This window comes from Patella vulgata, chromosome 3, assembly GCF_932274485.2.
Source record: "Patella vulgata chromosome 3, xgPatVulg1.2, whole genome shotgun sequence".
Lineage (NCBI taxonomy): Eukaryota > Metazoa > Mollusca > Gastropoda > Patellidae > Patella > Patella vulgata.
In genome coordinates this window covers 75,292,998-75,312,390 of record NC_065881.2, presented here as the reverse complement: position 1 = coordinate 75,312,390, position 19,393 = coordinate 75,292,998, and the positions used below count along the sequence as shown (strand labels likewise).

At 35.0% G+C, this 19,393-nt stretch overlaps 1 protein-coding gene across 2 annotated transcripts in view; it reads right to left on the bottom strand.

Moving 5' to 3' along the window:
- Window positions 1–1,016: 1,016 nt before the first annotated feature.
- LOC126815723 (5-hydroxytryptamine receptor 4) overlaps window positions 1,017–19,393 on the bottom strand; it is a 41,960-nt gene continuing 23,583 nt past the window's right edge. Inside the window, exons 1-2 of one of the 2 annotated variants that reach the window (XM_050541616.2) lie at window positions 10,375–11,271; window positions 1,017–3,590 (exon numbers count right to left, since the gene is read on the bottom strand). In XM_050541616.2, coding sequence (XP_050397573.1) covers window positions 2,357–3,385 — 1,029 coding nt within the window. In that variant the 5' untranslated portion in view covers window positions 3,386–3,590; window positions 10,375–11,271 and the 3' untranslated portion in view covers window positions 1,017–2,356. Of the gene's footprint in view, window positions 3,591–10,374; window positions 11,272–19,393 lie in introns of those variants that run through there. The other variant, XM_050541615.2, reaches the window with a different exon arrangement.

The window sequence follows — 19,393 nt, the reverse complement described above, 5'->3', positions numbered from 1 at the left end:
TTGATCGGGGCTTCAAGACACCTTTATAATTCTCGGAGGCATATATGGGTGAGAACAGGTCGTTATTTCCATCTCAGCTATTTGCAAACAACTTTCTGTTTTGTTTTGTTTTGGTTTGCATGGACTAGATTTATAGCACCTCTCTCTCCCTTTCCCCTCTTTTGCATTGCTATATTCGTTGAATATTTTGGTTTAAAATCGAAAAAGAGTGTTTGAATTTATATTTTCTGCCAGGTTTTGGTGAATATTCATGATTTTGAGGCTGAAGAGTTCGGAAATAAAGCTATAGATTACTTTGACTATGTCAAGCTAGCTAGTAACTAATCGAAACTGTCAACCTCCTTCAATATTTTTTATTCAGATGTTGGGATCGTTGTGGTTATAAAGATCACCAGAATGCTAAAATAAATGTTACTGACCAAGAAATGTCACGGATTTAACGTTGAAGTCAATGGAAGAGATTTACTAGTCTGACTCCGTACAGCTGTATTGTAACTGGAACCATCTTCGCAAGTGTCACGTGACACTGATATTTTAATCACGCATTGATTTGGGTGTGGCTATAAATGAGAAAACCTCCATATAGCACCGAAAGATATTCTGTCACCAACCTCTAAATATTTATATCTGCTTAGTGGTTTCGGAGATAAACTGGGGTATAATGGGAGCTCGCATAAATTTATAGGCAACCCACCTTTAAATAAAGTTTAACGTCTGACTTTTCTGCACCAATCGGGTTTTGCTGGAAATCTGCCCGAATAGCAGCATTCTTGCATATGTTTTGTCCAACTTTTAAAGTGTTCCTTACGTCCAAGCCAACACGTACACAGTAGACCTCTCGTTTACATTGCATCCGAACAACCAGACTTTTTTCCTTTGCCAGGACCATGGTACTGCACCACTGACATTGTCAACATCAGGGTCAAACGCGAGAACCCCTGGTTTGTGAACCAACGTCATACTCACTAAGCCATTGTAGCTCCTTAAAAGCTCAAATAACAAGAAAAACGTGTTACGATAACAAAGTTGAGTTTATTTTCAATGAATTAGATGATTGACAGTCGTGTATGATGAATGTTAATAGAAATGTACACTGAGGGGATGGGTTCACAATTTATACAAAGGTTAACAACGGGGCTTTTAAAAGGTAGGTAATTTACCCATTTCATAAAATTCGTTTTAATAAAATTCAAGTATTATTGTTAAGTCCTGATGTTTGTATTAGAATGAATGGATCAAAATCCAGTGTAAGTAATGTCTGTGTTAAAACAAATACTATGGACCAGGAACCAAGCATGACGTCATCGCCGCCATCTTAGAATTGTGACAACATATCTTACTTGTCCAAGGAACAAGCGGGTCAAGTTTAATGTCGACCAGATAAGAAGCGTTTGTCCCTGGTCCAAACAGCAGAGGAACCAAAATTATTAGTATAGTACAATCTTGAACATTAATCAAAATGTGTCGGCTTGTCATTTTGTTTTCGTTGATTTGTTTATCATTTGTATTTATTCAGTAGACCTGTAATTGTGTCTTAATACAAAATAACTGATATCTACAGATCGCATTTGGTGTGAGATAATTAATAGAGGTTTCAAGGTATAGGTCAGGTAAAGATGACTACTAAAGGCTAAACACCTGTGATGCCGAACATACAAAGTCAAGTTATAAAATAATAAATTAGAATTAATATTCTCGAGATAACAAACAATATAGTAATTTATGCGAATTTGTACAAACTTATTTTAAATAAATATACAAATTATCTCCTCTTGTTGACACCTGTGGTTTTATCGTTACTACTCTTATATAACGCAGCTGAGAGATCGTACATTGTTTATCAGAACTCTGTATTTCTGACTTTCGTTCTATTTCCGCCAAATTCCACTTTCAGTCACAGAAAATAACAGTAATTAGAGGTACAGTTAATTGCACGCAATTTTGACAATCCATTTCTTATTTACACAACCCATCATAATTTTAAAAAACAGGCCATAACATTTCCCCGTATTACGAGTTTCCGCAACACAAAGATGGAACTAGGCTAGTTTCTTATAGGTAAACGCCTTTCAGTCGAGCAGTTGTTAAGTTTCTGTTCAGTCTGCTCTACGTTCTACGTAGCACACAGAAAGATCACACGTCACTTTCTTATCACATATAGTTCCTCTTGAGCAACAAGCAAAGTTATTCAATCACAAACGAAATAACTTTTAAGTTTACATAACAACTTCTCCGACAAAGGCGCATTAACCGATTTTGTGCGTTTATTGCTTTCATGGCTGTAAATCATAGTTACAGTGTCAGTTAGCTAAATTTCAATCACAACTTACGAAACCTTTAATGGCTTTGTCTTCAGTCACTCCGAGCCTGTCGTGACACCCGAAACATAGTCATCTTCGTATTCGCTGAATCCCTTACAGATGCGGCATCTGAAAATCCTTTTAAACGCCGCCTTAAAACTGCGGTTAAAGTAATAATAAAGGAATGGGTTCATCATGGAATTGATGTATCCCAACCAAAGGGCAACAATCCAAATGTTATATGGAATTTTATATCCAATTAAAGGGTCAATAACGTTGAATATAAAAAACGGAAACCAACACACGCTAAAGCATCCCATAATAATTCCCAATGTTTTCGCTGCCTTAGTTTCCTGTTTGAATTTTCCCTTTCCCTTACTGTTGCCGACAACATCCAGACTTCGGATCTGCATTGCCTGACGTCTGGCGGCCATGTAAATTTTGATATTACAAATGATCATGAATACGACAGGAACGTAGAAAGCAACAGCTGAACAGACGATGGCGAACGCAATATTGACGACGAATACGCACATCTGAGCTCCGTCCGGAAATAAACACTTATAGTAATCCTCTATACCAATGAGATTCCATTCATTCATAATGGGAATGAATGAGATAGAGACGGGAAATACCCAACACGTGATCAACATCATCATTACAATGTTTTTCGTCATGCGTTCGTGTAAAAATGGCCGACATATTGCTAAGTAACGGTCTATGGCCAAACAGGAAAGGTGGAATATAGAAATAGTGCATAACATCACATCAAAACTTGTCACCACTATACACATACTGTATCCGAGTGCCCATGCCTTATTATTCAACTGTTGATAAATAGAAAAAGGCATAACAATTACAGCGACACCTATATCCGCTATGGCTAACGACACCACAAACGAATTAGTAATGTTCCTTAGTCTTCTATGTGTCGCAAAAGCGGTGATCACAATGCCATTACCAACTATTGTCGTTATGGGGACGAACATTAAAATTGCACCGATGACGTATCGAACGGCAGCAGAATAAAACGGCGGTGGTCCGGCCTTATCCGCGAGAATAACATCACACGACAAATTGGACATTTTCGTAAAATATGATATTTTAAGAAATAAATAAAACAGTCTCAAAATTTGAATACCACGCGGCTATCACTGATAAAAATGTTCTTCTGAGGCAAGTAATTCCATCTTCGCTCAAAGTTCTTAAAATATAGAGATGTTTCCTGTGCCCCAAGAGTCAGAAATCTCACAATCTGGAAAGATCCTTACAGCCGGCACTAATATACACCTGAAAAAATAAGAAGAAAATTGCTATAAATAATGAAGAGAAATGGTGGAGCTTGTAATAAAAGATATAATGGAAACAATGCCGTATCGATTTTGGTTGAGATCCTGCGACAAGAATTATTATGTTTTTAAAGATTTTAAGCATTAGAAAAACCTTTAATGTCAGTTTTACACCCCACCGATATTAGCTTGTTACTTTCACACGTAGTTAGATCTGCTATTACAATCTGGTGACTTTAAATAAAGATATCGATTCTAGAAGTACGTGTAACTTTTCTATTCCTGTAAACCTAAAACCGATTCCCATTATGTCATTTGGTCATGTCGAGTCTGTTTTCTTGTTTATCCAAGCATTAAAACATGATGAATGAAGACGTACCATAAAAAATGTTCTACGGTCCATACCTTAGTCGATCTATATTAAAACACAGCATCATGACAAAGAACATTTTAATGAATGCTATCTATAGAGAATTGGCAGGGATTACGCCACTGAAATGTGCTCTAATCGATTTCTGAATGCTCTGTACATTCTTTGTCATTACCTGTCTATCGCGTATATTTCAAAGCGAATACATATCTTTGTTATAGTAGATATATATAGTATATCAGGTTAGGCTGACCCGAGGAGTCCACATAAAAGAGTCATTGAGAGTTAGGATTTCCACGAAGAGTAAACAAAAACCCTATCTTCTGGCAAAGTTTATGCAAATAGCACACTGCATAGCGCATGCCCGTCTTCATTAACCCGGTTGGTGCAGAAATACAGACTGTTAAACCCTATTTCATTTATCACCCGAGGACATTGCTCTTTATGATGCTATTTTGATTTTAATGTTGACTGTTACAAACAACATGATATCAATAACGAAACGGATAACACACCTAGAAGTAGTGGTGGTTATTGGAAACCAGAGTACCTAGGTCAGTTATACTAGACAGGGCAATATTACTCTTTTTAGAACATCTGACACCACTTCTCATTAAGGAGTTTGTATAAATAATGTAATTTGATTGCACTTCGGAATATTTAATATTGATACTACGTCATTATTATATGGAAATTAGCTAACACTGAGCAAAGAGAACCAGACTCCATCATTGCATACTGCCTTGTTCTGATGAACATTTTTGCTTCCCGTATTACATTTATGAAATAAAATAATTTGGGGTGTTACCGTCCTACTGTTGGACTCCGACTGGAGCATTACATATAAAGTACAATGTTATAATTCAATTATTGTGCACATACCTACCTACCCGCTGATCTCTTAATAGAAAATTGACAGAATTAGAATTTAAATTCAATTTTAAATTCATTATAGAATTTGAATATAAACATGATGTGACTTAATATGGTCCATAGAGAATCTCTAATGATTTCATCATGGGAGGCACCATAGTGAGCTTTTCTGTCTGAAAATTAATATTTCGTGCTATTTAGTAAGTTCTGTCTGGATTTTCATTATTCATTCTCGAAATTAATTCCGCGTATGATAACATCGCCATTTTGTTATACCTTCTCCCGGGTTAAGTTTAATGAGATTGGTAAAGCAATTTGTGTCAAGTTAATGTTAATTCGCATAGAACACTTCATAGAACTGATTTCGGAAACACCTTTTGGCCCGAATGTATTTTTCAAAATGCGACAATCCAAAAAGAAAATTAATCTCAAGATTGCCTATGTAGTCCTATTTATCGTCTGGATTTGTTAATGTCTAGGAATTTCTAAACCATATTTTGAAACTATGCAGTTAGGGTTATACTGCACTTGTATTAATAATATACCCTAGAGAGTTATATCTAGAACCCCATGTCAAATAGTCCCGAGTGTCCCATAATCGTCTGCACACTATATAAACCTATTTTGGGTAAATATTGTTTTGATCGGCTTCGTCGTAATCTGATTGCATCCTGTTTTAGAGATTACATATCTTTGATATTGAGGTTTTGTTTTCTTCATTAGATGTCCAATAATGAATTTGAGTACAATTTAATGATGATTAACTCGAGAAAAATTAGATGATGTTCTTAAAATACAAATGATGAACCGTGACTTTAATTAAATCCAGCAATGCGCTTTTCGGTACTCTGAACCCGCGCAAATATATCGGGTGAGGTTGGGGAAGTGCATTCTTCAGATCAGGGCGTGGTTACTGCCCGCACTTTTGTCGCCTGACATTCTTTTAGGACTATTTCATCCCGTTTCACGCCGTGCAGAACGGTAATAATAGCGGTGCTGTTGTGCATAAACCATTTTATTGTATCAATAGCCGTATCCAAAGTTTTCGGGCACATATTGACCGGCTTCCTTATCTTGACAACCCTGACAAAATTTCTTGATTACTTGACGGTTTATATGGTCATCTGAATAATCATTAAAGGCTCGCGAGGCTATAAGTAACACACGATAGGCCCAATCAAGGAGACTTTCTTCATAACCTTGGAGCAAATTCTGAAATTGCGTCATAGCGGTTTCAGGTAACTCCTGGTTTCCAAACCATTTCTCCATTTTCAACTTTAATTCAAAGGAAGTTAAATTTGCATTTCTTTCTGTCATATTAGTAAAGAACTCACTTGCTTTACCTTCCAAGCAAAAGCATAATTGGTCCCTACTTTATAGATCAGATCAACCTTGTATAGTTGAGAACCGAATAAATTTATTAGAGAAAGCCTGGCAGCTTGAATTACCATCGCATCAAAGCATAATGCTTTAGGTATAAGAGACACACGACGTGGGGGTGGCCGACGATCGTCACGGCTGCTATCGTTACAGACGGACATGCTAAGATTAATACAAACCCCTTTAATTAGAACTAGACTTTGACTAATAGGGAGTCACGGTGTCTCAGTGAGTAGCCCGGCAAGGGACAACGTATAGTTGTTCGGATAGTGTGAAAAACCGTGTAAACATTGTCTTCATTAACACGGTCGGAGCAAAACAATATGACGCTAAACCCCATTTCATTTAATTTTTAAGACTAACACATCAACCACTTCACCACCTATTATATAAATTCCACCATAGTATAATATGGTAGGCAAGCATCCATTTTGCTGTTTAATGAGTTCTAAAACCAAGAAAAAGAAACGATAGTTGAAGGGAAACGACATGGAATCTTCCGTTAGAACATATAAATCATGATGCGCTATGTTGAAATACTTCGCCAAATAAAACCAATTAGGCACTGCTCATCGCCTTTTTATATCCAGGTTGTCTATTTCTCTTGGAACAGTTCCATAGTATGTCTTGCTAGAATGCCTTCCTTATATATCAAAAAATAGTATGAAAGAAAAAACGTACACATTCTGATAATTAAGAACAATTTTTTTCATCATGACCATGCGTGAATTCTTTAAAGATATTTCTAACATTGATGTTAAACGATTTTGACATAAGTTCATTGACTTTTTCTCAACATACCGCGGTCAAAATCTACTATGTTCTTCTTAATTTTTCGTTCGGATTTAAAACAAATGAGTTTTCACTTTTTAAATTAAATGTTGGAATGTGATATCCGTAAATAGGAATAGTCATCAGGAGTTTTTGAAGATAAAGCACACTCTGTCATAACCTCGATACGAATTATCACAGGTTAAAACTGAATTAAATCTATAGAACCTTCAAAATTCTTTTATATTAAATAGAAAAGGCATTTACAAATTTCCTATAAGCAAGGGTGACAACTCCTCCTGCAAGTTTACCTCACCAGTTTGGCAGTTGTGAAGCCTGTTTCTTCGTGGCAAATGGCCTTAATTTCCGACTTAAAATAAAACCGGAACAAATCCAAAGCAGATAACTCACTAACACGGACATATATATATGTCTGAGCCGACTCTTTAAGCGAGCATTCTAGTCTGCGTTTGTCTTTAACTACTACTAGTGTGATTTGAAATGATGACGTCTTTGACATGCTGTGAAAATTGGAAACTTATGAACAAAGAAAGATGTTTATCTTTCCATAAATTGCATCGGATATTATGTTTCTTGTATGCTTTTAATTAGGAAAAACACTCTACAAATAATTAACAAGGGGTTTTCTGAAATATAAATCAATACTGCTTTTTAATAACTAATGCACATTTGGAGGCGTTGATTGAAAGTGTTCATACTCCTGCTCATAATAACAGATTGACAAATGCATATCTTAATTAAATGCAATTATCAGTGGGATATCTACAACGAAACAACAATAACATCTCAATTATCATCTCCAACATAGAATTACACAATATCACAGTATTTCAGTAGAAACGTCACAGTATGTCCGGTGCTGTATCTTAAAAGGCAAATATAGAATTTGCCTGTTCGTTGAAATTAGTGCCTAATAGAGAGTGAACTAGATTCTTTGAAAGCGAATCAAAATAGAAATTTTCAGTATATAACGTTTGCTTGTATTTAACACAGATATATAGATATGCAGGTTATCAAAGAGTTTTAAATTACGTTCAAAGTATCACATTATGAAACATTAATGTATTGGCCTTTGTCTTAAAGGATAATATTGGTGTCAGCCTTTATTAGAATTAGAACTGGTTAAAGACATTCGAAGGATAACACGTGTTTGACATTTTTGCGTTACTTCCCGTTTCTTCAAATGTTTGTTACACATCTGTGTGAATTATTTAAAATCCCACGTTCCAATGATATTTTGATTGAGGGTTCTGTTTCGGACGAATCTTTCCAGACCTATCATTTGTAATGGATTTGATATTAGGGCAAAATTAAAAAGCAAAACTATTTTTCACATACGCTTTGTCCATCCGATATTAGATTTATAAAATAATTTTAAATTGATGGGAATGGTAAAATTGCAAATTAACAGATACAAAAGTACAGCCAATGATAAATAATGACACTTCCGCTGTCTCCACTCCACGGATAACGAAACGCAATTTTGCTTCTTCGCGTTAATTACAAATCAGACAGTATGATTATGTATATTAAAGGCTGTGTTTATGCATGTAATCATTTTCCATCCCCGCGCAGAACAGCAGGACTTTAAACCCTATTTCATTTTCCATCCACACGTCTTCATTGTCCCAGTCGGTGGCGAACAGTAGGACGTTAAACTCCATATCATATTATTTCATTTTACGTCAAAACTAAACAAATATGTTATATTCGTGCATCTATATCAAATTGATTTCGGTGTGTTTATCAAGTCAGTTATTTTGTTTATGTGAATATAGTGTTTAAGAAAAATTTCAGTATGCATTAATAATGATTTAAATAGCATTTTAAAAGTACAAAACATAGAAATTTGAACCATATTGTATGCATTACCATAAACTTAAATTCTAACAAATGAACTTTCGCGGGAGTAATTATCTTTATAGTTATCTCAAGTGCATGTTTTCTTCAAATCAAATTAACAAAAAAGTTCAACGCACTTAATCACTGCTAAATGCAAGTAAAATAATTTACAAATATTTTGTAATTGCTTTTTTTTCTGGCAGCTATATTTAGATCGTTCAACATTAACTGAACCCAACTGTACAATGAACGATAGTAAATACAATTACCAGAAACCCTAAATAATTATATGATGGTACTGATTGAGTTGTGGTCTCAATCTAAACATCTCGGTTAAATCAAATAACATTTATCTTATTTCTAATCTTGACATGGCGTAGTGGATCTGATTTAAGTGTACTTTATGTCATTAAATTCATATTGGAAGCAAAATATGTCCCACTAGTAAAAGTATTTGTTGCGAGTTTATGTTTTGATAAGAAGATACATAGATTGGGATAAAGAGGGAGAGGGGGAGTCATTTCGGAACTAACACATTATACAGTTTCATTTCAATAATTCGCTTACGAGTAGGGTCTTCTTTAGAAGCGTTATATAGTAAAAGTATCATTAATACATGTTAATATTATTTTTCTTTTGTTCTGGGTTCGTTCATTTCGAGATTAACATATGGTTCAATTTTATTTCAGTGATTCGTTTTAACAGTGAGATATTAAAAACTGTCATTTAACAAGTTCTTGTTTTGAGTTTGTTTTGTTTAGTTGATAAAGAAACAGTGTCATTAATAAATATTGTTTTCTTTTTCCAAAACACTAGTAATCTAACCATTTTAGTCGAATAGGGATATCGTACCATTAAAGATCATTCAACATACGAATTTTACACATGGTTGCTGAAGATGTATGCTTCATACATACACACGAGTTCTTTCTGAAACACTCGTAACATTCTTCCACTTATTCCATGATATAAATCATGTAATAAGTTTAAATAATTTACAATATTTGCCGGGCGTTTTCTCATATCTTTTAAATATATCAGCAATAAATGAAACCAAATCTAATCAAATTATTACCTTATCTGAACACGCCATTACAGATCTACAGCCGATGGTGCAATGAAAGTGATTCTGTAACCTATAACAACATAACAAATTCTATGTTCCGTGTTCTCTGATATTCCATCCGATCTAACTTTCATTCAAATGAGAAGTAATCAAACCAAATCTAATCCAATTATTACCTTAACTGAACACGCCATTGAAAATCATACAACTAATTGTGCAATAAAAAGAATAATAAAGTGGTCAATTCGAAATTCCGTGTTTACTTATATCCAATTTAACTTTGATTAAAATGTGAAATAATGACATTAAATCTAATAAAATGACTACCTGATCTGTGCACTCCACTGAAAATCACATACCTAATGATTCAATAAAAGGAATTCTACATTCCTTGTTTTCTGAAACCCAGTCCGATCTAAATCCCATTTAATTCTGGCGTGATAGAAAACCCACACAACTTACCTGCTATGATAATATATCATTTCTAATCGAGTCAGCTGTAACAACAGAATCCATAGTAAACCTTGAAGCCATGTAGCATTCTTACACACGACAACCAACCAACCCTTGTAGCATCAGTCGTCGTGATAATCTATTTCAAATTATGCGTGTAAGAAGACTTCGTTGAAGACATATATTCATTTGGCGGTAAGAGGCGTATTCAAGGCGGAGGCGGAACAATTTCTACACAGAAATTATCTTTAAATCATATACATATTTTATTACTATCCATCACGAACGTACATCATCATAACACCCATGTTTACGTTTTGTAAGCAGAATTTATAATAAAATTTGATTTTTTTTCACAATTTTCACAGCTATTGGTCTTCTTCTTGACGTTAGAAATTACCAAGAGGAAACTTTTACATATAAATGTCGTTTATAATCCATCAAGGATGTGACGTCTGTGATGAAATTTCGTCTTCTTATAAATTTTCATATTACGGTTGCTGTTGTGTGTATCACCACGAGTTTCCTACATAATAGTGATAATAATCCTCTACTTATAGTTCGATAATACTAAAAGAGAAGTTTCTATTGCGCTTTTTGAAAGTTTCTCCATTGAACTATGGTAGTCGCCTCTGTAAACAAGAAAGTTTTTATCTGAGCTTTAAATGCATTTAAGGGGTCCATGGTTCTAATGTTGTAAGGTAATGAATTCCACAAGAGATGCGCGCAGAGAATGAGAAAGATGTTTTTGTAATTTCTGATCGTTGAAGTTTGTCTCCACCGTCCACTGGCGAGTCCATCGTGCAAACGAACTAATTGATTAATGAACTAGGGAATTCGCGAAAGCTAGAAAAATCGCATACGCCTCCTTTCACCAGAACTTACAACAGCATGTTGTAGATAAAGGGAATATATTTTTGTGGTAGGTATATTATAAGGCCGATGGCTATGTAATACCATGGAACAAGCTACTTTTAGACACTAACAACTGCACTAATGACATTATCATATGTTCGCAAATGTATCTGAAACAGCCAAGAAATGTTTTATTTGGCACGGGAGTAAAATACTTATGCACTCGTCCTCGAGCATTGAACTACTAGGTGCAAAAATAAGAAAAAAAAGAGAAGGGGGTGGGGAACATCTCATTGTCCTGAAATCGTAGGCCGATTCCAATGAGAATAGGTAATTTGGTAACATGAGTAAATGCAGAAAGCTATGAAATAAAGCAATGACGTGTCATGGTTTTAATTAACCATATAGAACTAGAAATAATATTTTGACACTTAAAACAGCAGAAAGCCGATTCCTGCAAGTTCTATGATTGACGGCAATCATTCCTCATTACTGATGTATGCAGCCAAATACAATAATCGTGTTATTCCCGTTGGTAATCGAATTAAGAAATGCAATAATCACAGAAATGTAATTACATCATGAAGAAAGTGGCGTACTGTAAAGGTTAAACCAAAGTGGGAAATGGTTAACAAAAAAAAACAGTGACTGATAGTTCTTCAGGTGCCGAACTTGGAAACAAATTATACATTAGGAATCATCAAAGGAATAACTCCACTGATAAATGTGTTTTTATTTACATTGTATGTTCTTGGTGTTGTTTTCATGGTGTAGGAATTCAATCACCACAGCTTTTCACTTACCGCACTAGCTTAATAAGATAGTGACGGCATGCAGTTGTTCATATCTCAAACATGAGTTAAGTAAAAAAATCTAAGGATTGTCGTTGGTTTCAGGATTCTAAACAAATAGCCCTTTTTCATGTAGACTTTATAACTTGTGTTTAAAGTCACAAATCATCATTTGCATTATCTGAACAGTATCTAATTTATCTTTTAGGGCAAAATCTATTTTAAATTGTACAAAATTAATTCAATGCAAATCGTCTGACGGGATCGCTGATTGATGTCGTAATTCGAAATATTCCAAAAAACGGACTACTCAAAACGTTTTTAGCTTGAAGTAATAAGGAAATAAATCGGGATTTCACAGAATGCAGTAGTAATCAGAAGCCGGATGTGGCAGAATCTAAACCGACGGTAAATAATATCCTAGCTACGATGCAATTTGACGCAAAAACTCTTACAGCTAGGTTCCATTGGCTTTTTTTATAGCATCAACAGAGGATGTCGAATTTTGTGAAATTTTAAATTTATTATATCTTTGTAAATACTGATCTGAATTTAACCATTTTTAGACTGATAATCTGTATTTAACTTTCACAATATCGTAGCTTGCAAGGGCGAGAAAGAGAAATGGGGTTTAACACCCACTCGACGCAAACTAGGTCATTTCAGTACTAACATATGGATCAATTTTATTTTAGTTATTCGTCTGAGCGAAGGTGTCTTTAGCAGTTGGTGGAAATCGGGAGATCCGGAGAACACTGACAAGGTTAACTTTCAAGGGATATGAAAGCACAACTTTAATGTTATGGCAAGTTATTACTTGAAAGTATGTATGATCATGGGAACTGTTTTTTTCCCATATACCAATACAATCTCTTTGCACTACCAGCATTTTGTAATTTATTTTGCTATATTTGAACTTCAAATGCCCTATTTAATAATACCACGTTCTCTAAGATCAGAAATAACATCACCGGATAGAGTTTCATTCGTCTCATTAAAGAAAGACGTTATTCTATAATTCCAGAAGATAAACCAAAGGCTAATAAGGAAGTATATTATAATTATATTTCTATAAGAGATATTCCTAAGGTTATTAAGATATGTAATTTATAACTGTAAATATTGAAATTGTGTATTTGTATAAGAAATGTATAGTTATAAATGTTATCACTCCCTAACTTTTCATCCTAATTACACACCTGCTACAGATAATCTATGATTACTCCTGTCAGCTATACTGCTCAGAAGTAACTTTAGCGTTTTTAAATCAATAAACTGGAGCACACAAGATATATTATTCTTCGATTAAGCTCCAGCTTATCGACGAAGATGACGGCGATGCTCTTCTGGGGCTATCCAAAGAGTAGTCTATATAATCAATCATATGTTCAGTTCCCCCGCACCACTGTCCCTGCGTGTTGGCGCGGGCGGGGAGGGGGAGTTGTTCGAATGTCTAATTTTGAGCGCATTAAACCCCTTTCCTCTCTCAGCCCCCCGTCCCCTGCGTATTCATGTGGATAACAGGTTTATGTACAGCCAACACAGTATAAATTTATAAATTGACATTTGAGATCAATTGTAGTCAAAGAAACTCAACATTTTGCTAGAACTTCCTTAATGCAGTTTCTGTACTCTGAAAGATAGACAAATACAAACTGCGCCACTACTATACAACTTGGTTCAGTCGTCGCATAAACATCGAATAATTTCCGCATCAGGCTGATAAATGCTTTTGATCGCCGCAATGGTAGTACTTGACTACATATTATATCGCTAAAAATAGAAAGTAATTTTGAAAAGACGTATTCATAAATATTGATACAGACTATAAAACCCTGTAAATGATCTATTATAGTTGATTAAATGAGACTTACATTCAATAAATGCACCGTTTATTGGGTAAAATAAACAATTGTCCACTAACTTCATCATATCAGCGATAGAACCTCGTGTGTATATTTAATTAAGTCCCGCCCAATATGACATCCAAACCTTTAAAGCTTACTTTGAAGAATTGAGTCAAATTGTTCTCTGATTAAATTTCCATAATTGTTAATATAGTATTAGCCGTATTCTTTTGTTTATTGATGTTTTTATTGGAGGCATCGTTCTATCTATTATGTTCTATCTTTGGTGTTTCTCATTGACCTGAATCCGTATTCAAATGACACGATGTACATACAGAGATCTTATCACTCTCATCATTAAACTAATGTAATTAATTTTATATGATATCATATTGAAAATAACCCAATTTTAGACTCGCGCTGTGACCTACACGGTCTACACGGGACTAGAGTGTTCTGCCAATCTGAACGATCGGGCTTTTGTCCTTGTCGGGCCCTTCGCCCTGCACCACCGATAAGGGTAAACCGGCGTGGAAATTCCGATGACGTTTCTCGGCTAACACCGATAACCTAGTAAGTGAACCAACGCACAACCCATGAGTAAACCACCGTGGTTCGGGAAAAAAAGAATCTTATTTGAAAGGTGTAAACATTTTCATTGCATGACGAAACTACTATTTTAGTTTATAATTTAAAACGAATCGCAGCTGGTTACTGCACGTGGAATCTAAATTAAATATCGAGAAATTGAGAGATCGTGACTTTCGTCATGATTATAGATGTACACTAATGTTGGGTTTAGGTCATGTTAGAGAAGTCAATTTATAAAAGATAACAAATTCTCTAACGAAAGGGGATAGATTGAGCCTAATTACTTGTAGAATATACATTTAGAAGGAATAATGACTTTTTACATATAAGAGAAACAATGTGGCTTTACATCTTAAAGGAATACTGACTTTATACATCTAAAAGGAATAATGACGTTCTACATCTAAGGAAATAATGTTGTTGTACATCTTAAAGAAATATTGACTTTGTACATTGAAAAGGAATAATGACGTTGCACATCTAAAAGGAATAATAACTGCGTATATCTTCAATAACGTAAACAATAGAATATTAACTACCCGATTGTGTTTTAATAATCTGTGTGGACCAATATTGAATTCTAATTTGTGTTTTTAATTTCAAATATTATGGAAAATATTGAGTTAGAGACTTAGCCCCTTTAACTATGTTCAACCAATTGAAATTATTCAGAATATTATCCCACTAAATACGAATAGAAAACAACTAACGCCAATTCTCGACTGAATAGAGAAAGCCTATTTCAAAGCATATGCTCCTTAATACCACGTCTAGCTACACAATCTTCCAATATACAGCGACCAATGAGTTAAAATATCAAAGTTCAATTTTCACCGAAACACGAAGTCATTGCTCTTAAACAAAAGCCTGGCTGTTGATGGAATTTGATATTGGAAGAAAAAAAACAACTATATAAAAAACGAAACGAAGTATTTGCTTTTTGAGGACGGGAGTTAACAGGACAAACAGAAAATAAAATAATTTGTTAAATTGTTTATGGTTGCTATGATATTAATTTTGGTTGCAGACCACTTATTGGCAAATCCCCATTATTGTATTGATTTGTTTCTTTTTACAATAAATGTATTTATATGACAAGTTAAAGCTGAAATGATGAAAATTTCATGTTAAATTATTTTTTTTAAAAAATGTTTATGCTGGAATAGAGATTAAAACTAATTTGATGTCACGAAATGACGAAAACTACATGATGAACTGGGTTTTTTTTAAACTTTATGGTGGGATATAGGTTAAAACCATTTCATGTTATAAAATGAACATGACAGTAATAAATAACAGCTGGAGATATGTCTTTATTCATGGGCAATAACCGGTCATATGCTGAATTCATAACGAGTTATTGGGGATCACGTGGCTAAGTGGGTAAGACACTGGCTCGCTAGCCTTGAGGTCGGGTGTTCGATCCCTGCATTGGCCGAGAAAGTTCATCCAGATTTTCCGGCGTGGTTTCCCCTTGTCAGTGATGCAGGACGGAGGGCCTGACAAGGACAGCTGTCTAGTCCTTCGGATGAGACGAAAACCGAGGACCCGTGTATACATTGGAATGCACGTAATAGATCCCTTGGCATTTGGAATTCGATATAAGAGTAGGCGATAGTGCCGCTGCCCGAGCAAAATTTCCCTCATAGCACACTCATAACGAGTTAAAACTGGGCCATAAAAATTTATCTTCTGTTCATTTTGAGAATTACTTAAAAGATACATTATGTAAGATTTAGATAAAGAACTAGCCATTCTTGCTATAATAGTTCGAAAGTAGATGATGTAAAATGATTAATTTGAAAATTTCATTCAAATTACTCTATTGCAAGCGAAGATATTAGCCTTTGAAGGTTTGACAGATGTGTGCAATAATTTCAACCACCGTACTGGTTGATCGAATCTAAGTCTCGGTCCTCCATATTTGATTAAATCAAAGTATCGCTGAACCATTCTAATCTATTTAATATCGGAGAAATCTGATGCCATCGAGAGTTGATTAAGGCCTGGATCAGTTAATTAATGTCTAATTAATACTTTAGAAAACATTTCATGCCTAAAGAAAGACCTGCAATAGACAGAGTTAGCTCTTGCATAATGCATGTTTAAATTTGAACTTCATCCAATTACACTATAGTAGCATGAAAACACATTTCGCATTAGTTTGAGGCAATATTTGTTTGGATAATTGTACTAATTATGGATAGTGAGTGCCGGCAATAACAACAGAATTTTCAATAAGAGTTGAAAACAATAAAAAAAAGAGCAAGGATATATGGTTCCGTGTCTGACTGATCATCTGTGTGCCAGATCACCATCGGCGGAAGCGAAAGCTTAGCTCTACGAACGAACGTAACAGTTAAGTATAAAATTAGGTTAATCTGACAAGTTATTTCAACTAGTGGCAGAACAACAAGATTCGGCCGACGACGAATTGTTTATTAATTTTTCTTTGATTTTTGGCTTTGTGTCGACAGGTAAACACAAAATCGGTTCTACACTGGCTTTATCTATAGACGGCAATTTTAAGAGGAATACAAATGTTATATATTACCAAAATTAAAACGATTTTCTCGTTCCAAACTTATTGTTTTGTGAAAAGAAAGGTTCTCGACCTCTCTACTCAACACTGTCCGGCACGAAAATAGTTTGACCCCTTTTAAGAGTCATGAAATATAAGTTCATCATCATAGAAGTTATCTTTGACCTTGTCTGTCCTAATGTGTCCAGAAACATTTGGTATAAATGAGAAGTGTCGTTAGGATATTATGGGGGATACACGGATAACCAAGGGATTAGCGCTGATATATAACTAGTGACATTCGATAATAACAAAGGAATTGAATACTTTTAATCATAAATTTTTAAAAGGCCGAAAAAGAAGAAATTCACGAAATACATAAAATTAAAACCAAAACACAACAAGCTCACCTTGGTCAATATACAAGTCAAGGGACAAAGTGGACATTGCAGATCTTTATAAAAACTCGATTTTAAATGATAGCATTGAAAAGAGTATAGCTGTCCTGTTACAACGTCTTAGATCTGTGTAAAGAAGTCCCGATTTGGTGTCCTCATATCCGGTTAATTAATTTATGTAGTGTAAACTATAACTGCCGACGTTTAAAACTGTATGTTCGTAAATCTAGCCAGAAACGACAAATTGACCATTTAATTAGGTCGACATAATATTTCAATTTTGAAGTAGAACCGCCCCACCCCCACCACTTACTAAAAATATATACGTGTAAGATAGGAATCAAGATTATGACGTAAAGTAAACGGTCCTACATGTGTGGGCAACTTTCCATGATGTTAGTATAGAAACAATTTGGACAATTATTTATTTTCATATCGTTTCCCTCATATTCTCTTCATTGGGACATGTCAAGTAATGTCTTTATATCATTTATGTTAATGTAAATGAATTATTCGCGTCCTAGGGCCAAGAATATTAACTTTTATGTTCTGTGAAATGATAGCTATCACTTTACCCGTTATACGGAAATACCTTAGAAACCCCATAAACATCTTTGTGACAAAAACTGGGTTATGTGAATTCGGCATCCCCATTAAAAAGGTTTACACAATAATAAAATATAGAAAAAGGTCACAACTGATAACACATCACCATAAACCGTATGCCTGTCTGTATGTCTGTCTATATTACAGACTTTCAGTTATATAGCTAAATGCTTTGGGTATTAGGGCTATTTCAAGAAGCTCCCGATAAAGAGATACATTTTCATACGTAAATCATTATATTACGAAGAATATAGATACCTGCAGTTAGCGTAGTAAGTTCTGAATGGGCTAGAGAGGGTGGTGGTGGGGTTGTCATTGGATCAAGTGGCATGATTTCAACCTCATGCTTTACGTGACATAGGGAGTAGCGTCGCATGTCCAAAGACATGGGTTTTCCCCGGGTTCTTCGGTTTCCTTCCAACTGTTAAATATCCATACGCACGTACACACATGTTAGTCTCGAAATGGACTAGTTTGTGTCTGGTGGACGTTACCTCCTCTCTCTCGCTCTCTCTCTCTCTCTCTCGGTTCAGAAAGGTGAGACATTAAACCCCAGTTTCGTATTCATATTACACGGGCATATTCTATTTATCGACTAAGATTAAGGTTACGACCGGTTACCAACATTTAATTTTTTGATGTCATGCGTGCTTTAATCTTGAATTTGAATGGCAGCTAATATACCTAAAGCCATTTGTAGTTCCTGAAAAGCACGAAAAGGATTTATTTTTCACCAGTTACGATGCCAATAAAATTCTCAATCTATAACTATTCTTAAATATACCGTTTAATTTTTTCCACAATAAACTGTATTGAGAATAATAGGGTAACTTTTTCATTCCTGACTCAAACTTAACCTTAAAGAGGCCTACACGTGATACGTAATATTTTCGAAAGATTGTATTTAGTGACGTATCATTATTTGTGTATCATAAAATGGTGATGACATAAACTGATGTAAACAGCAGGACTCCCGGGTCGGTAATCATACTATAATTATCGCCCGTGTGTTAGGGGCCTCTTTCGCCGATACTTGATTGACGTAAACATTTATTGATTAAGCAAAAAGTTGCCATTGCGAAATAATGACGAACACCGTCACTGAATTTTTGTAACTGCAAAATGATGGCCATGACGACACATATGCAATGAAATGGGTTTAACGTCCTACTGTTCTGCTCCGACTGTGCTAATGAAGACGGATATGCAGTTTGAACATTTTGCCAGGACTGCGACATACCCTTATCTCGAATTCCAAGCACGCCCATGTGGATACGGGACCTCGTTTTTTTTTTATCCCATCCGAACGTCAATATACGTTGCCCCTTATCAGGCACTACTCCCAGGTTGTAAAATCCAGATGAACTTTTTTGACAAACACCAGGATTGAACACGGAACCTCCAGGTTATCGATTCAGC